Source organism: Pygoscelis adeliae, unplaced genomic scaffold (assembly GCF_000699105.1).
Source record: "Pygoscelis adeliae isolate BGI_AS28 unplaced genomic scaffold, ASM69910v1 Scaffold174, whole genome shotgun sequence".
In the NCBI taxonomy this organism is placed as follows: Eukaryota; Metazoa; Chordata; class Aves; order Sphenisciformes; family Spheniscidae; genus Pygoscelis; species Pygoscelis adeliae.
Window position 1 is genome coordinate 6,256,498 of NW_008824676.1, and position 23,385 is coordinate 6,279,882.

At 39.2% G+C, this 23,385-nt stretch overlaps 1 protein-coding gene across 1 annotated transcript in view; it reads left to right on the top strand.

Moving 5' to 3' along the window:
- Positions 1-629: 629 nt before the first annotated feature.
- The window catches only part of OXR1 (oxidation resistance 1), a 152,466-nt gene continuing 129,710 nt past the window's right edge, over positions 630-23,385 (top strand). The window contains exons 1-2 of the mRNA XM_009323099.1: positions 630-734; positions 8,255-8,451. Coding sequence (XP_009321374.1) covers positions 676-734; positions 8,255-8,451 — 256 coding nt within the window. The 5' untranslated portion in view covers positions 630-675. The remainder of the gene's footprint in view (positions 735-8,254; positions 8,452-23,385) is intronic.

Here is a 23,385-nt window from a genome sequence, read left to right on the forward strand (position 1 = left end):
ACTAAAGTAGACTTGCATAAAGCATTGGAAGAGCTTTTGTGAAAATGGAACTAGTGGGAGTTATTTAAATAACAGTATAGCAGCTATTAACACGATAGCAAGATTCAAAATAGTAATTTACTTTACACATCTCTTCTAAAACATGTCCAGAATCAAGATAACTGTCAGCAAATAGTACAGCATTGCAACCCACCCTCTCAAAATCCTGAAAGAAAAGATCAAGAAATTCTCATCCCTGACAAAACACACACCCTAGTTGCAGAGCATATTACTTCCACCATGTAAAGCAGCTGTAAAATTAATATTTACAGCCATGGCGAAGCCATATGATCTTGAGCTCTTAATCCTTACAAAAACTTAGGCACGAAAAAAGAATGAATTGTATATGCTGAGATACATTATGTATTTAGCATGACTGTTGCCATCTTCCTCTCCGTCATCATCATCACCTCCCTCCACACTTCTGCCATGCCTCACCCTCCTGGGAATGTACATCTCCAGGCCTATCTGTTGTGTGTAGAGCACTTTGACTCCTTTGCCTGCAGACTCACTAATGCTTCTCTCCCAGGCAGTGAGAATGCCTTGTTACGCTTGAACCACAAGTGGATTCTGGATTCTCCCGCTTGGAATTCATGGATGTAACCTGGCAGCAACCAATCTATATGTCTTCTGTAAATGGTCCTCCAAGGGTTTACCTGTAGCAGTGCTGTCATGCTCCCAGGAATAATCACAAGGTTTGTGTTCATTTTCCTAAGTCTTTATTCGGTGATGTGCCCTTGAAACACACGAGGCGCTAGTGTTGTCTGTAGAGTTTTGTTAAGAGGGTGTGGGTTGCCTATTCCACACATCACAAAACCAATTTTTCAATCAGTTGGATACTCCTCATCTTTTCCCCTGAAGCCTGGTGGAAACTTCTGTTTTGGCATTGTCTTTTTTTACAGAATGAGGGGTGGTGGCAGTTTTCCTGCATGTGCTGGGACCACTTCCGTAAGGATGGCTGGGAAGCGGAGAGAGGGTGGTTTTGGTTTGCTTTCTGGTACTCTGACAATTAACAACTGTTGTGTCTTTAATTCGCACAGTAATTTTTGATAGTGTGTGTAAAGGAACAAAAAAGAGTGTTTTATATGCTTGCTCTACGTGCTCAAATATATATGCTGGGGGGTATAGAGTTGAATGATGTTGAAACACTGCTATTTTTTTGCCCATAGCTTTTGTGCCAGCACTGTTTTCTTTCCTGAAGCTAGGCTGAATGTTGTGTTGTTGATACGTACCTGCCACTTTGAATTGCTTTTTGGGCTGTGTAGGTGTGAGTTCATTCCTAATCCTTTCATAACGCCACCCGTGTGAAGGTCGTCTTGTTCTTGTTCTCTGCCATCAAATGATCTCATAAGCTGCTTACATTATCAGAAAACTCTGCTGCATGGTCAACATAAAAAGTAACAGTTTGAAGGGCTTTTCTGTGGGGTTTTTGGTTTATTTGTTTACTGACAAACATCTACTTCAACGGTGTCCTATTTTCTAGCTGCTTTGTGGTGGTTGGTTTTGTTTCCCTCTGCAATTCGTAATGACCAATTCAGGTTTGAATTGCAAGTGTGTTGCACTCGGTTGTGTGTAGTACTTCGGTGGTAGTGGATACTTAGGGATAACAGGAGAGACAGAGCATGAGGGGGTCTTTCCCTGTGAAACCCCTCCACCTTCCAGCAATCCTTGGCTCAAGGAATTGGTGAGCTGAAGGACCTGCATGCTTCACAGCCCCTAATGGATGTTTTCTGCCTGACTCGTGTCATTCATTTTTGTACCGAGCGATAGTCCTAGCCTGCACAATTATTTCCATCATGCAATTATATACCATTCAAAGAAGTACTTTGTGTTTATTTCAAACCTGCTGCTTGCCTTCATTTGGTGCTTCTTAAATCTCCTGTGGTGAAAAACCATTTGCCACTCCCCTTTCCCATGGCTGATGGCTGTAGAGGTCCTTGCGCTGGTCCCCTGCCAGCAGCTCTTTCCTGAAGTCTGTTTCGTCTCGCTCCATGAGGAACCGACTCATCGTCATCACGGGTATTTTTGTCTGTATCAGTCTAATCCTACTGTCTTCTTTTTTGGGAGGGGATGGCCAGAGCTGCAGGTGGTATTCAAGAGCATTAAACAAAAGATTTTCCAGCAGCCCTCCATGGCATTGCCTCATGCTGCAAGCGTGCAGGAGCCTCAGGCAGTAAATGGAGCCTGACTACAGACCGCAAGCTTTTTACCCCATCCCTCCAAATTGCCACAGCAGCCAAAAAATGCCAGCCATGTGCAAATGCAGATTTGTGTGGAGGCTGGCAGGGACAGCGTGTCCACAGGGGAATAAAGTAACTGGTTTTGGGGCTAGTCTGTGCAGACGCTGAGGGGTTAGGCCTTCTCCTGTGTTTAACTTGTCAGACCTTTGCAGTGCTGTGTTGAGAACAGAAGAAGATTACTTTTTTTCCAGAATCAGGTAAATCCTGGTTGTCGACAACAGTTTAAATCACATTCTTGCTACAAAGAAATCAAATTCATAACCAGCTCTTCTGGGCATTCAAAAATACTAAATGCATCCCTGAAGAATAAGCATCACTCTTCAAATGAATGATTTTGCTTCTCCTATTAACTGTGTAGTAAAATCTGTGATAGTCACAAGGGGCATAGGGAGTTTTTTTGTGTTCAGTAGATAAGAATGAGCTAGGCTTTCCTCCAAATCTTTGTTGCAGTAAGGGATTTTTACTTAGAAATTCACAAAGACTGAACTGTACAGATTCCCAGACCCTGGGATGCGTCATATGCTTGTTTGTTTCCACCATAAATGGTTTAGATGCTTTTTTTTTCCCTTTTCTTTCAGACTGGACTGCCAGCTATGCTTGTTTTAGGTGCTTTCAAGATCTGTTTAGAGAATAATGCCTTATTTTTTTTCCATGCTGCTTTACAAAAATTCAGTTTGCAATTATAACATGAAAAAGTGCATGGATTGTATTAGGAACGGAATAGGTTTGTGATATTGAATGCCAGGGATGAAATCCTAATGCTCTTAAAATCTATAGCAGACTTCCCAGGGAATTCACTAGCCCCAGGATTTCAGGACTTCCCATATGTAGGGACTGCCCAGAGCACGTGGTGGTCGATACCCAAACACCCGACCACCCCACCACATTTTCTTTTTGAGGGAAATGGTAAGAATCTGTTCAAAGTGACCCATTCCTGGGAGGTGCTGCTGGGGAGCGCAGGGTGCCAGCTGGTCAGGAGGAGGTAAAAGCTGGAGCCATCTGTTAGGCTGTTTCTAAGATGCAGTAGAAAACTTTGCAGTTGTATGCAGAGGATGGAAAGAGAAATAAAGCACAAGTTCAAAAGCTAGTCAGTGTATCTACCTACAGGTATGTCGTATCACACAGCTTGGAGATGCACATTCCTCCTGGATTATCTAAATGAGCAAATCCTCTGCGACCAGTAACTGGCCGGATGCTGAGAGGCAGATTTGGGCTTTGTGCCTCTGTCCGGTAGGTTAGAGGCACTGAGGACTGACTGCGTAGAAGGTCTCAGATGGCTGGAGTTACTGGGGTGAGCGACATCTGGTCTTGGAAAATACAGGGAGATATAAATGGAACAAATGGGGTTTTAATGGGTTATTAGCAATAGTGCAATTGAATTACACAAATAGGTTTGTGAAATGTGTGTTTGAACAGGGTTATCTAAAATCGAGGTGCTGCTCAGCCATGTTCCAAGCAAACATGGCGTTTCCAGATCCAGTCGGCAGCAGCTGAGTAACCCCTCCTCTGGCCCTACTTGAACTTCGACCCAGGATGGGTTGTCTCAGTTAATTGTCAACAATTGGGCCTTCGTAGTCCTTCCATGTTAGCCTTTCCTCTGAACTTACTGCTTTTTGCTATGAAGGTGCCTGTCTGTTTTAACACCCAAGTGAGAGCACAACCACATTTCACAGAATCCGCCAGTAGCCAGAAGACAACAGTAGTGACCAGCTCCAGGTTTCACACCTCCCAAAGGCTGCCCATTTTCCTTTTTTTTTTTCCCATAGTTTTCCCTCCCCTGGAACTCCTATGATTTAAGGATAGCTGCAGAAAAAGAAATTTTTGCCCCTTCTACTTCAGTTCTCAGTCAAGTTAGGACTTTGTCCTTGCTATCAGATGTGCATTTCCAAGCCCAACTAGTGCAATGCCGACTTTGAAATCCTTGCTGGCTTGCCGTCTGCCGGCTGTCTGCAGCAGCATCATTTTGGGTCACACCAGGCAATATTGAAAGACCTGTGTTGCCTGTTGTTGAAAAGTTAGTTGAAGGCTGCTACAGAATACATAGAGTAAAAGATAAAAAAGGTTTGCCACAGATATATTTCTTATATCTTTTATTTATTTTTCTACAAGCAGACAGCCTGAAACAAAGCAAGAACCAGGAATGTGATCCTGAGGCATTTCACGTTTAGATTCCTTTCTGTCAAAGAATAAATCTTGTTTCAGCCTGACTGTGCAGCTTTAATATAAAAAACCAAACCCAAATGCAACACAAAGCTAGTAATAAAGCAGCAGACTGGAAAAGGGTCAGGCTTACGATGAATTCATTCTGTTGGCTTCAAAACATCCACAGAACTCAGGCTTTCTTTGCCAGACATGGTGGTCTAGTGAAGATGCAGTTCAAAGGCTGCAGTGTTTTTTCAAACTATTTGCCAGCCATGACTGTATCAATATACAGTTCAGGTGGGCTGAAGGAAGATGCATTTGAGTAAGTTGCTTGTTTTTGTCAAGTCATTCCTATAAAATTGTGTCCTTACTTGAACCTCTGTCCTACCCAGCTGACTCTGTTATCGCAGAGTCTGGATTAATTCAGACCCTGTATCTTTCTGTCTTTCCTGGCAGCAAAAGCACTGTCACCATAGTCTTTCAAGAACGGTTTGACAATATTATGTGCACTTGCTTGTCTTTCATGCTCCTGTTCTTTAATTTTAGTACTCGAGTACCTGTGCTTCTGGAAGTCTTACATTTGAATTATTCTGGATTGCATGAGTAGATAACTTTTTGGACATTAATTTGCTATAGGCATTTCAACTGAGTCTTTTATTAATCATTAAGTCACCTGAAAAAGGCCATGTGACGTTTTTACTGCTCAGATGACAGGTATTATCCCTTTATTCCTATGTGATTCTAGAAGAATAGACACGGTATATTTGTAACAACAATCTGGTATTCCCCACAGTGCAGCAAGCTATTTTATTAGCTACCTCCACACTGTAATTCACAGCTTTATTAATTGGACTGTCCTTCAGACAGCCTTGGTGGTGAAGAATGTGTTCATAACATAGTTGAGAATATAAATCGTGATGGTATTTTTCAATTTCTATAGTTTATTTCAACTCACCTGCTGTCTGTCTTCCTCTGGGGCAGAGCATAGAAATGCATAATGCAGGACATATGTACACTTACTGATCTTTAGGCCTCACTTGGCTTGGTTTGAGATTGTGGTGGTACTAAACACTTTGTAGCTTCTTTGCCCACAACTATTTTGCACAACACAGAAGCAAGACGCTGTAATCACAGTGGAAGCTTTGGTCTGAGGTAGAGCATTACTTCTTGAAAACTAGTGATTTTCTTCCCAGAAGTCATCCTTTAAATCTTCAAAGATTTCAAGTGGTAAGGAATTATAGAGACTTCTCATCTCACCTGGAATATGGCATATTCAACAACATAGAAGTATTTAACATCATAATGGAACACCATTTCATTGTTAATGAGTCAGTGAAATATTCCAGCCTTCATTTTAGGTAAATACATTTGACCAGCTGTAGGCTTAAAGCTAGAACTGCTCAAAACAAGGTCTCAGTTTCTGGAGCATCATTTCGAACAACAGAGCTTTCTTTTCTTCTCACACAATGTTTACTCAGAGAAGATGCCCTGCCCAGTCTTATCTTGATTTTTATATGTATCAGTGCTCATAGAAGTATTCGGCTAGTTCATGCCAAGCTGTTCGGGATGGTGTCCCCACTGACTCCATACATGCGTCCCTCAACCAAGATCCTCAAAGTAAATATAGTTTTATCACAATGACAAGTTGTTCTTCCCATATCTGTAGGGCTCTTTGAACAGCAGGAGCTACTGTAAGCAGCTGGTATATATGGAGTAGTAGTTATTCATTGTTTCTCATAATGCCACTCTTACAAGTCATTAAAATAAGCTACTGTGGCTACTGTACACTATAATGAACACAGTGCATAGTTAAACCAGAACCCATCAAGGCAGGATGCCACCTATATCAGAAGTTTAGATGAGTTCAGGAGTAATTAAGGACAAACCAAGAAAAATAACTCCAAAAGCTAAAAAAGGTGTGTCGTCTAACTCAGGAAACCTGTAAAACAGAGTTTGGTGGAGGCTGGAAGGATATCCTGGGGGAGGTAGCACTGTGCACCTGCCTGTACTCTTTCCATTGATGGAGTTGTCAGAGACAAGACATTTGTCTAGATGAACATCTGCTTTGACCCAGTACAGCCTTTCTTATATGTAGGAGGGATAAAGGTCCCTGTTATCCTGAACTGTTTGTGCAGAGGCATTGGTGCTAAGGAGCGTTGCTTCAAATATAAGACACCCTGGGCCAGCCTAGGGAAAAGGTTCTAGTGGAAGTAGTCTTTCTCATTGGACCACATAGAGAAGTTAATTTCTAACTGCTAACTTTCTGTTAGTCCTTCCTCTGGACTAGCAATACCCCATATGAGTATAGTAATTTCGCCTTCATAGTGTCATTCATAAAATTCTACATACACTTTGATACTTTAATATATCTTCCAGAGCTTGATCATGACCTGAAGATTTTCCAGTCTACTAATAGCAGTAACTATTATTACAATATTTAATCAGTTAATCTTTTAAACTAGCAGATTCCATCCTCAGTGCAGGAATCCATGCTGTTTAATTGCAACCAATACATGGAGAAAATGTTTTAAAAATAAGGAAGCACAGAGGGAGTGCTAAGAGTTAAGAGGGAGTTAAGAGGGAGGCTACTTAGCATTAAATTGTTACCCTAATAAAATTATCCTTTGGCATTACGCAACTTTATCATTTTGCTTCACTTGCTTCAAAATTTCAGAATTATTATGATCCCTTCATCTCAAATCAATATCTCACTGCAATGCCATAAACCTCACTGCAATGCCATAAACCTCTTTTATTTCCAGGATCAAATCACGTAGTCAACTATATACATTTACAGAGACTTAATTTAAGAAAACTGTTGACAAAATCCAATGTGTATGTAGTGAGCTTCATCATAACAGAGCATTTGTCTCTATTCAATAACTCTAGTAGCATAACAACCTCTATTTTATGTTGCTAGAGATAGAGGAGATGCCAGAACTACGGTGATTCAGTGACAAGAGTGTACTCACCACCACTCTGAAGTAGGATTTGAGAGGTTTTCTAAGTCTCTCACACACAGAATTCTGGTAAAATGACTAGATTTGGGGAGGAGTGGAGAGCGACAATGTCATTTGCCTTGACTTTAGCAAGGCTTTTGACACTGTCTCTCACAATATACTGTACCCAAGTTATGACGTTATGTCTGGATGTGTGGACAACTAGATGGGTAAAAAACTGGTTGGATGGTCGGGCTCAGAGGATAGTGGTTAATAAGTCGTACTCTACCTGGATGCCAGTAACGAGTTGAGTAACGCTGATTTCTTCTGCAGGACAGAGAATTTCTTTTCCTCTGTCCACTGCTGTTGCAGTGCACAAAATGATACCCGGGGTTAGTGGGATTCTTGAGTTTTGGTGAGAAACAACATGCTGAAACTATTGCAGAATGAGGAATGCAGTTGTAGAGCCATGTCTGAATTCAGAATATTGTAAGTCAGTTCTTTTCTCTTAGGGGTTCAGCAACTTTGTGCAAATGATGTAATTTCTTTATACTCCCCTCGTCTGTGAAAACTTAAGCCAGGCAACTTAATGATAGGTTAATTGTTGGCAGCTCATCTTCTCTGAAATAGATTAGGGACTGATCCTTCAAGCAGCTCAGCAGGCTGATCTGAGGGCAGTTTACCATTTTTAGCTACATGTGAGATGGAAGTGCCGTAACTGATTTCAGGAGCTGAAAGGGGAAATCAATACAAGGCCTAATTTATCACCGCTGTTCTGTGTTCTGCTGTGACATGCATGAATTGTTGTATAATGAATATATTGCTGTTATTCTCTACATAATCTAGGTATAGTATGATGATTAGTAACACCTTACTGCCTTAAATTGCCTTTAGATTAAAGAAAAAGTCCCAGTCGGTGGATATTAGTGGGCCAGGATGCAACCCAGTGGCAGCTGAAGCTCAGACACCTCAGCCCAGTAAATCTTTGCTTGCCACTAAGACAGCTACTTCTGAGGAGGAACAGAACAACACCGCAAACACCCAAAGGCGCAATCCACGGAGGAGTGAGTTGAAGAGATATTACACCATTGGTGAGTTTTCTTTCACAGAAAAAATCAAATTTACTTATTAAAAAGGCAAGGTCTTCATGTTTATTTGTGGTTTATTTCTTTTGGTTAATTGCAGTTGGCTACTAAGATTACAAATGCTCACAGCGAGCATTAAGATGTCATATCTTAATGCTGTTGTCAAACTACCTGCTTAATTAACCTGCTTAATTTATCTTGCACCGTTTACATGAATTCTTTCTTCCGTTTGTTTTTTTTTCTTAAGAACAAGTATTGAAGAAAGCATAAAAGCAATTTTGGGAGGAAGGATATAGGAAGAACATAATTGCCTTTGACAATGGATTGCATCAGATTTTTGGCAGAGATTGTTTAGAAGGCTCCTGGTTAGAAAGGATTTCCAGTTTGTAGAGGGAGGAGGCCTACTGAGTGTGAAGGATTAGGGGGGGTTCTGGGTATCTTTCTCTGAACGTTTTGGTTTTCTGGGATTTCAGCATCTACATGATTCTTATAAAGCCATCTTCGGCATCCTAGAAGATGCTTCATAACTTGCTTCCCCATAAATCATTTTTGGACTGGGCCTGACTGATTCCTTTGGTAACATTTTGCTTCTCACCTGATTAAAATTGAGTGGATAGTGGCCTTGTAGTGTTTGTGCTAGGTTCATTAGCGCTTGTGAGAGGCAGATGTGCTAATAGGAGTGGTACAAACAAGAGGGATGGATGCTAATGCTGTGCTTCGAAGAGACAAAATGTCAGTAGATTTAAGAAAAATAAATTATATATTTTAATTGTGGGTTTCTGTGCTGTGGAATTATTGCAGTATAATGTGATCATTTCTTCTGTTCCAAGGTAACTCTTTGTGTGACTTTAACTTTTCTAAAAGGTACAGAAAAATGTGTTGCCTTAAACATCTTTCATTGTGTTGCATCTGAACCCTTGAAGTTGGCTGTCATTGTAAGTTATGTTGTTTTTAAAGAAGAAAACTGCATTAGCAATCTACACATTTTAATAATAAAGGCTGTATTTTAAGTGGTGATTGACTGTATGTGTTTGCATTTTTTGATGCCCTGCATTCAAATTGGTCTGCACAACTGCCTTCTGAAAACTCATAGAAGTTTCAATTATCACTCAATCCTGTCTACCCCAAAATAAATAAAAATGAGGCAAAGTGAAGGCATTGATGGGTTCATTAGCATCCTGGACAATAGGTCTAAAATTTTACTTTAAAAATCTCAAGTTGCATAATCCTTCTTTAAAGAAGAATCTATCGTATCATGTGTGGGAATAGCACCCTAAAATAAACACTTTATACTTAAGTATAGAACATGTTTTCTGACAAAGCATAGTTAAATCAGTGCACTTGACTGGCTTTTTACTTTAAAATGTATTCTCTAAGAAACATTGCTCTATGGCTTTTCTTCTTCTCCTTCCTCCAAATAATCTTAAAGGAATAACAAAGATATGCCAAGATTGCTTCATATCTAAAGCAGAGGATGGAATGGAGGAGTTTTGCATGAGAGTAATAATGAAAGTAGAAATCCACCACATCATCAAAATGAGTTCTTAATCTAACTCAGGATTAAAAAATATTATTGGTAAATTGACCATAGCTGAATTTTCTTCTGTGATCACCCAAACCACAGTCTGTGTATGGAAGCACAGACTCAGGTTTGCTTTTATCTACTTGTTAAATTTGATTCACCTGCATTTTCTTTTGGGAACCTTTACAAAATCCTTATAATGTGAACTCCATCAATGTTACTAACCTAGATGTTCTTCTAGTGATCACAAGATCTGAGCACTAGTTGCTTGGATCTAACCTCAGTGCTGGAATAACAGAATGTTGTTCATACATTTGATTAATTTGTTTGAATATTGTGCAGCACTTGATTTGACAGACTTGTTGACTGGAAAAGACCTGTGAAGGTTATATAGTCTGGTGTCCTGTTTGAAGTGGGACTTCAGCCAACACTAGATCAGAACAGCCACAGCTTTGTCTTGACGAGTCTTGCCAATCCCCAGGGGTGGATACTCCACAGCCTCTCTGCATATCATGCTGGAACACGGACAGCATGTCCATAGACAACAGTGTTCATGGGCAACTTGCCCATAAACAGATGCTAACATTTGTGAACAACAGTTGTAGACCCTGGGGAAGTATGAGGGGAACAGTCCACAGAAAGTGGCCAAGCTTACATGTTTTTCTTAAATATCATCTTCCGTTATCCTTGTACAGAGTACTGGGCAAGGTGGCCCGGCTGGACTGACCCAGTATGGGAGATGTATTGGTTTTATGTTCTTATACATACAGTCTTGTCTATGTGACTTGCCTAAGTCACGAGGAATAAGTTGCTAGAGCCAGTATTACTGCATACTACATCATGTTTGAATTTTGCTCACAGGCAAATTGAAGAAACAAGAGTTTCTCTGTATCTTCGCAAATGTTTAATGGCACATGTTCCTGAATATCATGAAAATGAAAGGTGTAATCTTGGACAGCCCAGTACTGATACCAGGTGAACGTGTTTACTGTACTGGCTGAGTTGTTCTGATATTGAGCCTATGGTTTTGATAACCTGAGAGAAACAATAATTACCTTCTAAGAGCTCCCATCAACTTCAGCATACTTTAAGTTATGACCTATATCACCTCCTTGATTTAAAAGTAATTTTCTATGACTTGTCTCAAAAATTACTTCTAATAGTCAAAGTCTAATCAAATAGTTTGTTACTTTCTGAGGATTAATGTACTGACACACCTGCAATGGGCTGGGACTCTAAAGTAGAAAAATACCAGATTTTATGATGTTTTGTGTACAGTTGGCTGTTAAATAGCGTAAACAAGCACATTAGACCTGTTGCTGACCTAACACAATTACACAGAGTTTTACCTTGTTTTGCTCTTGTTTGCATGTTGTTCTCTACTAAAAGCAATCTGTGTCCAAGATCAAGCAACATGAACTAATCATTACTGTGATAAATGGATTAAGAAAATGTGTTAGAAAACTAATGCTCTCAGCTGGCTTTGCTTCTTTCGTTTTAAAATTAGTATTCTGTTACATTAACCTCAAACCAAATTGGCAAATGACAGTGTTTATGGTAGTGACTAATGGAGCTTGAGCAAACAAATGACAATTGTGATTTGTGTTACCCTCATTTTCCTTAGCAACTTATTTTCAGTAATTATCGTGATCTTCAAAGTACTTTATAGATATGAGAACTGAGTTGAAATCTGGATGTATAAAAGAAGTATGACATCTATATTTAGATGTACATATATACAGTTTATATGTTTTAAAATGTAAATGTCAGCATCACATTGCCTGTTCAAACAACTTTAAGGCCTAGTCGGATTTGTTAATGGCTGCCCATTGTATTGAATAGCCATGCAGCTTAAAATTACGTATAAAGAAATTTGTAACCAGTTTTACTTTATCAACTCATGGAAAGACTAAAATCAAAATGATTTAAAAAATATGTTTTTTTGATTTGGCTATGCAGAAAGCACTTCAGAGATCTTTATATAAATCTCACTCTGCTTTGCAGACCCAAAGACACGTGAGCGTTTACCCTGTACACACATGCTTTGCAGAAGAAATTGTAGCAGCTTGTGTATGCTTGCAGCTACTGTGAGCAGATACAGGCGATTGTCTAACAGACTGTGTTCCTAAATACCCTGTAGCATCAGAATGTTTTTTAACTTTTTGTGTCATCTTATGTGTACACAAATTTACCTCAGACCTTTCCAAGTTGACTGTGTAATGAGGAAGGAATATCCTGGTAATTCCAAGAGATTTTAAAATTTCATCAGCACTGCTCCTACTTTAGAGAGCTATCCACTTGCTTTACATTTCATCTTTCCCACAGACTGCATCACAGATGCTTCCCAAACTTAATGAGTGCAGTTGCACTTTTTAAAAGTGGGGGAAAAGTAGGTAAGAGAGAGAAGAACTGAGAGGAATAGGCAATGGGGAACAAGTTGCGTGCTCGGATGAAATGAAACAGAAAATGGAGAGTCAGTGAGGGGGAGAAGTAACTCTTCCATATGGCAGGCTCAGCAGGCAGGAAGACTCCTGCACCTCCAGTGCTGAACTGGTGTGAAGAAATTGAGTGGGAACTCCTAGATTAATAAGGCGAGTGTAGGAAAAACAGTCTGCATGGTGGGTTGGATGAAGTTTTTTTGAGAACTCTAGAAACAGCACCCAAGACACTTAAAAATAAAAACCTAAAATTAGACTTTTTAGATGCTTCAGGCACTTAAAAATTCAGGACACTTATTTCTGAAGTGCTTATTGTTGAGCAACTCCCTCAAAAGAGAAAAAGAAGGTATCTGGATCTTCAGCACTCTAAAAAGTGGGCTGGAATATTATACAATGGAGAATTATATGGGTAACCTGAATTCGAAGCAGTAAGGCTGTATCAGCTTAATGCCACGTCCAGGCTACAACTAGCTCTTCTTAGCTGGCTTGCAGTTAGCCCAGCAGCATCACAGCTGCGTTGCTTGTAGGACCCAACTGAAGGGTTGTAGGACCATACTTCATGGTATGATGCCTCAAGATATATGTTTAGCAATTTATTAAGGTGACTGAAGTAGCCAATGTTGTTACCCTATGAAGACATGCACTTGAGGTATATACTCTGGTTCTGATTAAGCCATGAAAGCCTGGTGTACAGTGCTTGGATCCCTCTTAGATACCAGTAGACTATCTACTTGGTAACCCTGGTTTTGTAGATGTAAAAGGCCTTCATTTGTTCTATTTGCCATTAAAATAAAACTGCAGCACTGGTACAGAGTAAATACATTATTTAGAAATAAGATGGTTGCATAAAAATATTTTCGTGATTCTAGGAAGCAGGCAAAAGAAATCATGAAGCAGGACAGTAGTTCACACTAGAAAATGTTAGAGTACCATGTTGGTGGGCAGAGGAGGAATGTAGCAATTTTTATTATATCTTCTAATATCTTATAAAAGCCTTAATGCAAACGTTGCTGTACAGGCTTCTGCTAGCACAGCTTATTTCATTTAGAAGACAACTCTCAACTATCTCAGGAGGCATCTTTTGTTGGTATAGTCTCTTATCTTCAGTAGAAGGTATGGCTGCTACAGCTACACACACTTAGTAGTTTAGACAGAATGCATGAGTATGTGTACATAATATATAGCATGAGGACACTTGGGAAATACTAATTGCCAAAGTTCCCTTCACTCCAGTGGTTCACTTTTTAAAAATTTATTTAATGTTCCACTTGTAAAAAAGAAAAAAAAAGGGAACAAACCTTTTTCTTCTCCAATCTCTCTTGCAAAAGAGGTCAGCAGAAATCTTAATAGAGAAAATATTTTCTGCTAGCTTGACCTGACCATATTAGTACTCTATACTTGTATATTCCTTGAATATCGACATGTTACCTATTCAGAGTAGTGGAATTAACTGATATAAAATCAGTGTGGAAGAAAAAATGAAGCTTTTGGGATAAGCAACTCTGAATAAATACATACTAATTGACTGAGTTTCTAAAACAAGTGTCTACTAGCTAATGGCAAAATGATAAATAGGAAAAGACAGACTTTCTTGTGGGCTCCTAATCTTGTTTGTAAGAAAGTTTCAATGGGTAGTCACTTTAAAATTAGTTGGGATTAGTTTAGTCACTACCACTAATTTAGTACTTCAAAATGTATTATTGTGAAAAGAAGATGGATCTTCCAAAGAATTTAATGGCATATAAATGTAAGTAATGACTGGTCACAAGAACTATTATTAATGCACAAAACAGTATAAGAGAGTGTTTATAGAGTGATAGAGAAGATTTTATGGGGAAACCTAAAACAAAATCTTTTTTTCAAGTGATTAATAAGTCATAGTCTGTTCCTCCTGTTACGAAAGGGAGAACTAAATGAAAACTGATCAGCTACTATTTAGTGGCTATAACTATACCTAACCATTGTGCTGTATGCTTTTGATTGAGTCCATTTAAGTCATGACTTTTACAATTATTTGGAAGCATAAATAAATATCATATTGTTTACATGTGCAGTAGATTCACTTTCTTTCTGTTTACATACATTCCAGGCTGCTTCCATAAAATTATTACTTGCTTTAAAATATGTCAGAGCTACCAGATTAAGTGTAAATTCATCCACATTTGTTACTAAATTTATATGGTGTTACACTATCTGCTAATATAAAATTATTATGCGTGACTAACATCAGTTCGAGTGGTGATTTCGTATGTCAGAAATCTCATCCTGATGGAGCTTTATCACTCACGGACCAGCTTAGCCATTTTGGAGAGCCGGTGTGAGAGCGCCATAGACATCTGCCATTGGTCAGACATCGCAGTGAATCTGCTATTGGACTCAAAAATGGAAAAGGAGAACATTGTTGCACCTGAAAATATATGCTTATTTACAACCAAGCTGAGAATCTTATGGGGTTTATCTCATGAGACTACTTGCTCTTGTAGTCACTGATTAAAACCAAAGTTAGGGGTCTTCCTCTTACCTTCTCCTCAAAAATGAGCATCAACCTTATTTGAAGGGCAGACATTGTGGCATTGTGGCTGTTTCTTTTTTAGTGCTCAAATCCCTTCCTGCTCTGAGAGATTTTATTTGGGGAGCTCTAGAAATACCTTATTCCTTTTAGGGGACATGATCTGATAATAATTGGTGTATTTACTGTAGAGAGATTTTCCTGCAGAGTACTCCACTTTCTTTCCAAACATACCTTTGAAAGGTTCTTCTTATCATTTGGCAATTGAATATAATTGCTTCTGCTCTTCTGCAGAATTGAATGTGGTTCCTTTCTGTAGTAGCTCCTGAATATCCAATTTTTCTCCTATTTGCACAATTACCTTTCTTGTTTGTTGCTAATACTAGCAAAGCATGAAACATAGGTAGGTATATTAGAAGTTGTTAGCTAAGTGGTGGAGTTTGGTGCAGTAGGTGCTGTAAATGTGGGTTATGTCCTCTCCCTTTTAGAGAAGGACAGATGGGAATGAATCTGCCAACTCTCTCCCAGAGGATCCAGATGCTGTTCACACACATTTGCAGAGTCTGACTCTGTCCCATTCAATGCACTTACAATTTCCTTATTGAACACTCACTGCTTTTTGAGGAACATCATTCTGACCGCTTCCTTTCAAATACGATCTCAGAAACTTTTAGAGGAGACGGCCGTTTTCCTAGCACCTTGTTACCTGTTTGTGAGTGATAAGGAAAGGGAAATAATTTGTGGAACATGTGGATAATAAGGAAAGTGGCTTTCATAGCAACAGTAACTATGCAAAATTCTTATTCACCTTTCATGAAGATTTTTATTACTGATTCAGATCACATAGCTACTCTGGATGAGCAAGCAAGCGTTTGCTCATGTCTTTGTTTTTTCTCTTTTTCAGAATTTAAAACTTGGAGCCATTAAAAGCCAGTTTTTAGTGTTGTATCGTTCTTTTGTCCTTTACAGATACTCTGTGTATCCTTTGAATATAAATGAGTTCTGAGCTATAGAGGCAGCATCCACCAGAAGAGTGATGCTCATTAATGTCCTTTCATCTCAGCATGTCCCTTTTCTTAGCATCCTGGTTTTGTTTTTAATCATATAGATTGCTATCATATCATCTGCTGAGTCACTTTGGGCAAGAAGTATTTCAGGATTTTATAATTTCCCTGCTTTACATCAGGACAAAGCTGAAATCTTTTATAGTTCTATAGGCAAGCTACTCAACTCGCAAGATCAGCTAATAGTATGTACTCTTGGGATACTGAAATTTGAATCTCTGGGGGAGAAAGAAAGATAAACTGATTTGATCTGTAAGCTCTAGGCTTATAGAGGGTGCATCACCTTCAGGCTCTCTCTCATTGGAGGTCTTCTGTATAGGGGAAAAATGACTGAAAAAAGGACATGATTTCTAACACCTCAAATGTGCCTTGAGCACTGTTCTTTTGAGTGTTGTGAAATAGTGGAGTCTTCCTTCTAACAGTAAAAGAACAAACAAGGAAAATGTGGATTCACTGCTGAAATAGCTAGGTGATTTAGTGATAGCAGAGGCAGGTAAGGCTGAGGCTTTTGAACCTGGAGACACAGTTCAGGGGCAACAATAATTACTGGTAGTGGAAAAGTCAGGGATCTCTTGAGAAAAATCTTGATCCATAAAAGTTCATGGCAGCCAATGGGATACATATGAGGGATGCTGAAGGAGCTGACTGAGGTCATCGTGAGGCTGCTCTCTATCATCTTTGAAAGGTCATGGAGATCATGGGAAGTCCATGATGACTGGAGAAAGGCAAATGCTGCACCTCTTCTCAAAAAGGGCAACAAGGATTATCCGGGGAACTACAGGCTGTTCAGTCTCACTTTTAGTCCTTAGGAAAATCATGGGGCAGATCCTCTTTGAAGCTGTTTCTGGACAAGTGAAGGAGAAGGTGATTTGGAATAGCCAGTATGGCTTTACCAGGGGTAAATCATGCTTTTCGAACTTTATTGCCCTCTGGGATGAAGCGAAGAGATCTGTGGATGATGGGAGACTGGTAGATACCATCAACCATTACTTTAGCAAATACCACGTTTTGTCATGGTCATCATCTTCCAGAGCATCCCAGTGTCCATGTTAGGGCATTATGGCCTAGGTGGTTGGACTACTTGATGGCTGGAAAAGCTCAAAAGGCAATAGTCACCAAGATGATCAGGGGCCCTGTGAGGAAAGGCTGATGGAGCAGAGGCTGAAGGGACAGATTCAGGGCGACCTTACAGCAGCCTGCCACTATCTGCAAGGAGGCTACCAAGAAGATATCTGCCAGTCTTCTCTTTGCAGGGGTACGTGGCAGGACGATGGGAGACAATTGGCCTAAGCTGAAATATAAGAAGTTTAGACTTGATACAAGGAAAAACTTTTTCCCATGGGGAGAGTCAAGGAGTGCATCAGGATGTACAGAGAGGTTGTGCGGTCTCTATTCTTAGAGGTGTTCAAGATCCAACAGGGTAAAGCCCCGAACAACCTGGTCTGATCTCATAGGTGACCCTGCTTTGAGCCGGTGATTAGACTTCAGACCTCTTGAGGTCCTTCCCAGCCTGATTCAAACTTGAAATTCGAGGAAGTGAGTTTTACTGCACAGGCAGAGGGCTGTTCCTAGCTTACTGCTTTCATTGGCAGAGAACGCTCTCCTCAGCCACTTGTAAGAGCCCAAATTTTGCAGTCTTCATCATGGACTGCTAGGCTATGTTGATTTCCAGTTATTTTAGCTGATAAACTTCTCTATGAGAAGATAGAATATTATCACACCAAAGCACCTGCTATGATTATTCATATTTTATTCATTCTGAAGTCAAATGTGAGTTTCCAGACAGCTTGATAATTCTATACAGCTAAAAAAGTGTACTAAAACTGATTATAAAAATTTGGGATTTTTTTTAATTAAAAAGAAAAAGTTTAAAGTAGCTGAATTCATTACCTGTTCTTCTGATTCCCCACTCTTAAAAAAAAAAAAAAAGGAACATTTAAAAGTTCTTAAAATATCACAGAAAATCTGTTAGTGCAAGGGGAGTCTGATATTTCTGTTTTAGGGATCATTTCTGTTCTCTGTGTAAGTATTATGAAAGCTATGATTTTTGGGTGTTAATCAGAGACCCAAGTTTATTGATAGTGTCAAACGTCTTAGCGTATTTTTTGTTTGTTCCCTTAAGCTTTCTTTCAATCCATAAAAAAACCTGCAGAGATGGGGTGCAGGGGTTGAAAAAGACATTTTGGAAAGGACCAAAGCACAAATACTGCAAGTAAGCTGTTTGGACAGTGACTTCCCTTCCCTCTGAAGCTAACATTGAGATGGTGAAGCCAGTAAGTTTCCTTCTGTACAGTGTATATCTGAGCACAAAATCTAAGATCAAAGTCTGATGTTACTTATTCTAGAATAACTACATTAAAGCAGAAGTCGGTTTGGAATACAGTGACAGTGGCCAAATCCGGCTGATGCTGCGAATGGGTAACACCGGACAACCTCCAACCCTGTGCAACCCTTGGTGCGGGAGGCACGACCAGTCTCTGTCGCCGTGAACAGTGTTTCGAACACTGTGGTTGTGTCGAGGCAAGATGGCCTGCGCTGATGGGGTGAGACTGTCTCCCTCCCCTACAAGCAGATTGCTTTCCTGCGAGTCTGGCAACGATCTAATTCAAGCCATTCTTACTGTACTGGGACAGACCCTACCCACTGCTTAATATTTCTGAGTCCTGAACATGAGGGGCTACCAAATATCTCCCAGCACATACTGGGCTCCAAACAAGCTGTTTGAAAAGCTTCCTCTTCTGCTGCCAATTTTATTTTTCTTTTTTTCAACTAATTTTTACCCTTTCCTGTATTCAAGTTTTCTCTTTATATTGCTAGATAAATAAGAATGGGATGCGATTTTCAGGCGACAGAGCTGCTGAGTTAGGTTCATCTCCAGGACAGCTTGCTATGAAGTTCCTTTTGGATTTTAACAAACTGGCTTGTTATTATGCTTTTCCCCAAAAAACCCTATGGGAACTGAGTGTTGTTGCCAAACCTTGATTTTTATCTTGGGCCATGAAGAACAGTTGGATTTTATCATGGAGTCATTGTACTGTTGAGCATTCCACAATTACAGAGCATTAGTATGCACATAGGAGTATGCAAAGACTTTACAAGTATAAAATATTCAACAATTATGAAAGAAGCCTTTTTATAAATTTAGATACTAATTGGCCAGATATGTTCATGAAAACTAAATAGTGGCAGCAGCCCACTATGTTTCCAATGAATCTCATTAATTAATATGCTTGAGAGGTTCTTTTATTCTTTTAATTTGCAGAAGATAGAATGACACTCTTGTTCCTCTGCCAGAGGAAATATGGCAAGCATGATTTGCTCTGAAGAGCTGTTGATTTGCAGTTTCTCAGCCACCTTAGCCATACATTTGCTTAAGAACACGTGTGACTACTTGGGTATGTAATTAGGTGCTTTTGTGATCTACCTACAGTTTAAATTATGTTGTTCCCTTTTCATTTGTATGTAAAACAGTGCTGAGATCGGTTGTTCGATAGTTTGCCAAGTTTCTGATATTCTTGCTCTGAATAAGTCTGAGAGAAAATAGGTCCTCTGTATAGTCATTTTGAAAACATACAACTTAAATGGACTAAGAAAATTAAATGATGTTTTGAGAAACTGACTTAAATTCTTTCTACAAAGTAAATGACAAATGTTCTATCTAAGAACAAGAAGCTGTTGTTTTAATAAAACATGAAACACTGATTGTTCACAAGTCAAGACTTTCTAACGTAGCTGCTAACATTAACATCAGCTGGGTGTTGAAAACTGCTGGGATCTCAGAGAGAAACTGGCGCCAGCGTGAATCCTGAGAAAATACTGAATGACACCACTGCCGATGCTGAGCTAACAAAAAGTCACCTAATGGTGTGGCCCAAACTCAGGTTTAGTAGAAGGTGGTGAATCCACGCGGGGTTGAAACTACGTAATCCATAGCTGAGTTTTAGTTACCTAAAAACTACCCATTGGATAGTTTTTAGGTAAGGTAGAACAACTTTCTCATGCTATCTGATTATCTAAACCTATCCTGATTCATTGTGGGTTTTTTTTATCAATACTAAATACATACATTCCAAACCTGTCAGACAGAAGAGGATAATATAAAGGTTTTAAAAGATAAACCTTATTTCTTATTAGCAAAGATTTCATTGTCTGCTGGAAAACAAATCAAGCCAAGCAAGGCAAGTAACTTGGCCTTTTTTACATACTACATTTCTCTTTAAGGGTTACACATGGGATTGTAACTTCTCACAAGTAAAAAGCATGAGAAATAAGATAGATAATACAAGAAGTAAAGGGCTCACCTCAAACCCTACAGCAGTCTCCTGCAAGAGAAGAAGAATATATTTTTCCATGACAAGGTTGTTCTGAAAGATTGGCTTTTTAAATGAGAATACATCCAGTGGAATAGCATATTCTTAGGAATAGCATGTCCTTATTACACTTGATTGTAACTAACCTGTCAGAAAACACTTTTTCCAATAAGCTCCATTAATAAAGGTGGATTGGGTTCAGCTCAGTGTCTCAGTATTCATTGAACAGGGTTCCTGCATTTGATGGTCTTTTAGAAGCCCCATCTGCTTCACTACTTTACTGCCATAAACACCATCAAATCCATTTTCTTATTTCATTTACCAGAGACAGAAAATGCATAACTTCATTTTCTTTTGGATAGTTTGACAATTTCTTCTTCAGGACAATAAACTTTTTTCTCTATACTGGCAAGAACAACATGCTGTAAGTTCTTTTGTAATGATTTAATTTTTGTATTTTTCTGTGAGGATTTGCTAAATGACAGGAACAACTTGAAAACAGGATGTTTAATTTTATTTTTTAAACATGAATAGTGAAGCTGTCTTACGTTGGGAGAGAACAAAAATTCTTCATTACAACTTGAACCTATATTTCTTAGAAAAGAAAGGCTGAGAGATGATTTCATATGGTTGAAATCATGTCTGAGGGATCTATAATTCATCTGAATGAACTACAAGTTAATAAGCTCTGCTTGGGTACAGGAAGAGATATCCGATCGCAGAGGTAAAGGTGTTGGACACAAGGAGTGGGGAGCACTGCAGTTATGAAGAACGTAGGCTCAGTGAAGCACCAATACAAGAAGAAAGCAGCAAAAGGGGAGGAGTGCAAGCAAATGAGAAAGGAGCCCAGGGAGTGAGGAGGAGAGGAGCTACAAAAAAGTTTACTTGAGAAGAGTGTAAATAATGATGCAGTATACCAAAAAAGCCCCATCTCATGCCATAATCCAATGTTCTGTTAATAAAATCAGCCATTGTACTTCTGATTCTTGTTCTGCTGATGTTGTTCCTGTCAATCACATTTGGTATTAAGATATTTTTAATTTTAAAGAGACGGAGAGAACGTCTAGCTAATTTATTTGTAAAAATACGGAAATCCCACTTCAAATATACTGATAAGAAGTGCTTTCCTTCAGTTATACTCTTGTGAGGGGGAAAAGGTGGAAACATTTAGCATGTTTTAGGTACCCACCCACTTGTAGACTTGATACTTGCCCCTTTTCTACTGTTGGATGACTTATGTGTGAATGCGATGTAAAAATAGAGAGGAAAAAACCTAAATATAATTTGATTTTTAGTTGCTAGAGACTTCAGTGGGATTATGTTTTTCTAACCGATGCACATAATATGAATGAATACAAAACTATGTATAGTAGCATCTGTTGCTTAACAGCACAACTGATGTTTCAGTTTTGAATGTTCATAAGCTACCTGTAAATTAGTATACTATCTCTGTGCTCTGGAAAATAGGAGATGCACGTTATGGTGGTTTTGTGTTTTCTTTTTTTTTCTTTTTTTTCTTCTTTTTAATCACAATGTAGAGATTATTTTATCTTTGCTAAATGAAACAGTGGAAAAAATATTATTTCTATGAACAGGACAGATTGTTAAGATTTGCAATTATTCTTATTTTCTGGGGTTTATATTCCATGATCCTTGTGCTCAGCTACTCAATGAAGCAAGTTCCCTTAAAACCATCTGCAGTAATATTACAGCTTTCTTCTGATATTTAAAACCTTCCAGGTCTTCAGTTAGCTTGCTAGTTGGTTGCTTAAGGCAGAAGTGTCAGAAATATGGAGGGTTTGTGCAAACTGCTGTTATTTATACCAACACCAGCCCTGAGATGTAGTGTAGATCTCTGCTCTTCCCCAAATGTCAAGCCAGCAACATGCCTGGGGAGGGCAGCTGTGTTTTAAAGTCCAAAGCAAAAACCAATGTCCGGGTCAGTTGGCTTCCTCCGTCCCAAACCGTCCTGTGGAGGCCGTGTGTAACCCCAGGGTAGCAACAGCATGATTGCCTTCCCAGGAGCCAGGCACTGAAAACAGAGATTTAGAAGGCTGTATAACAGTGCCACCAGGTGATAGCATTAAACACAGGGTTTGCTGCCAGAGTAATTCAGCTGAACAATTATTTGCGGATCGACTCTGTTGTAAAGCATAAAGTATAATTTTCCTCCCTAGGCTAGTGTATGTAGATCTTCAGACATAACTAACCTGCCTTTGCTATAAGATCCATCATAAAGACGGTGCCTATGTATAGGGGTTTTATTGGTGGGTTTTTCTGGGGGGGAAGAGTGGGTTGCTTTTGGGATTCTTTGCGATTTTTGTGGGTTTCAGAGAGGCATGTTCAGGTTGTGGCAGAAGGATCCGTCTCTCTGAGCTTGTTTACTTCTGATACAGCACAGATGAGAAAAGAATCAGGACAATACTCTAACAAATATCAGTCTAATGTTATTTATGTGAAACCCCAAGACATACGGAACGAATGTATTAATTGTTATTGATGCCTGTTTGAATCTAGGTTATTTAGCATCAAGTAATGTTATTTGAAAGCACATTTAGTTTATATGGGACATCTGTGATGATCCTGCTGGAGTGATTTATGTAGAAAAGTTGCTAGGAATGTGATCCCATCCTAGTGGGGAAACTCATAAAAATAAAAGAAAATATTTGCAACTCAGAGGAGTTTGTTAGCTAACTTGTGTTAGTTGTTTGCTAACACTTGAGATATATTAGCATAATGGGAAAGCTGTTGTCATGCAGTCTACCATCACAGCAAGAGAAAACTAAATAAACAGGAGTCCCATACAACACAGTGTATTCAGGAAGCACTGATAAAGGTAATATAGCATGATTAAGGTTTTTAAATAGTTTCCTCTTCCACTATATTCGTGTTTGTTAATAAAAACAGGGTCTTCAGTTAAAGTGTAATTGGATTTCATTGCTTGAAGCAACCTGCCCCTGATGCATATCCCACTCAGGGAAAGGCTACAAATTGCTGAATTAATGGAGGGTGGGGGAAGCAATGTGTTTTCAGTTTAATACTTGTATTCCCTCCACCAGAGCTTGTGCTTTGCTAGGGTGTAAGGATGTAAAGAAAC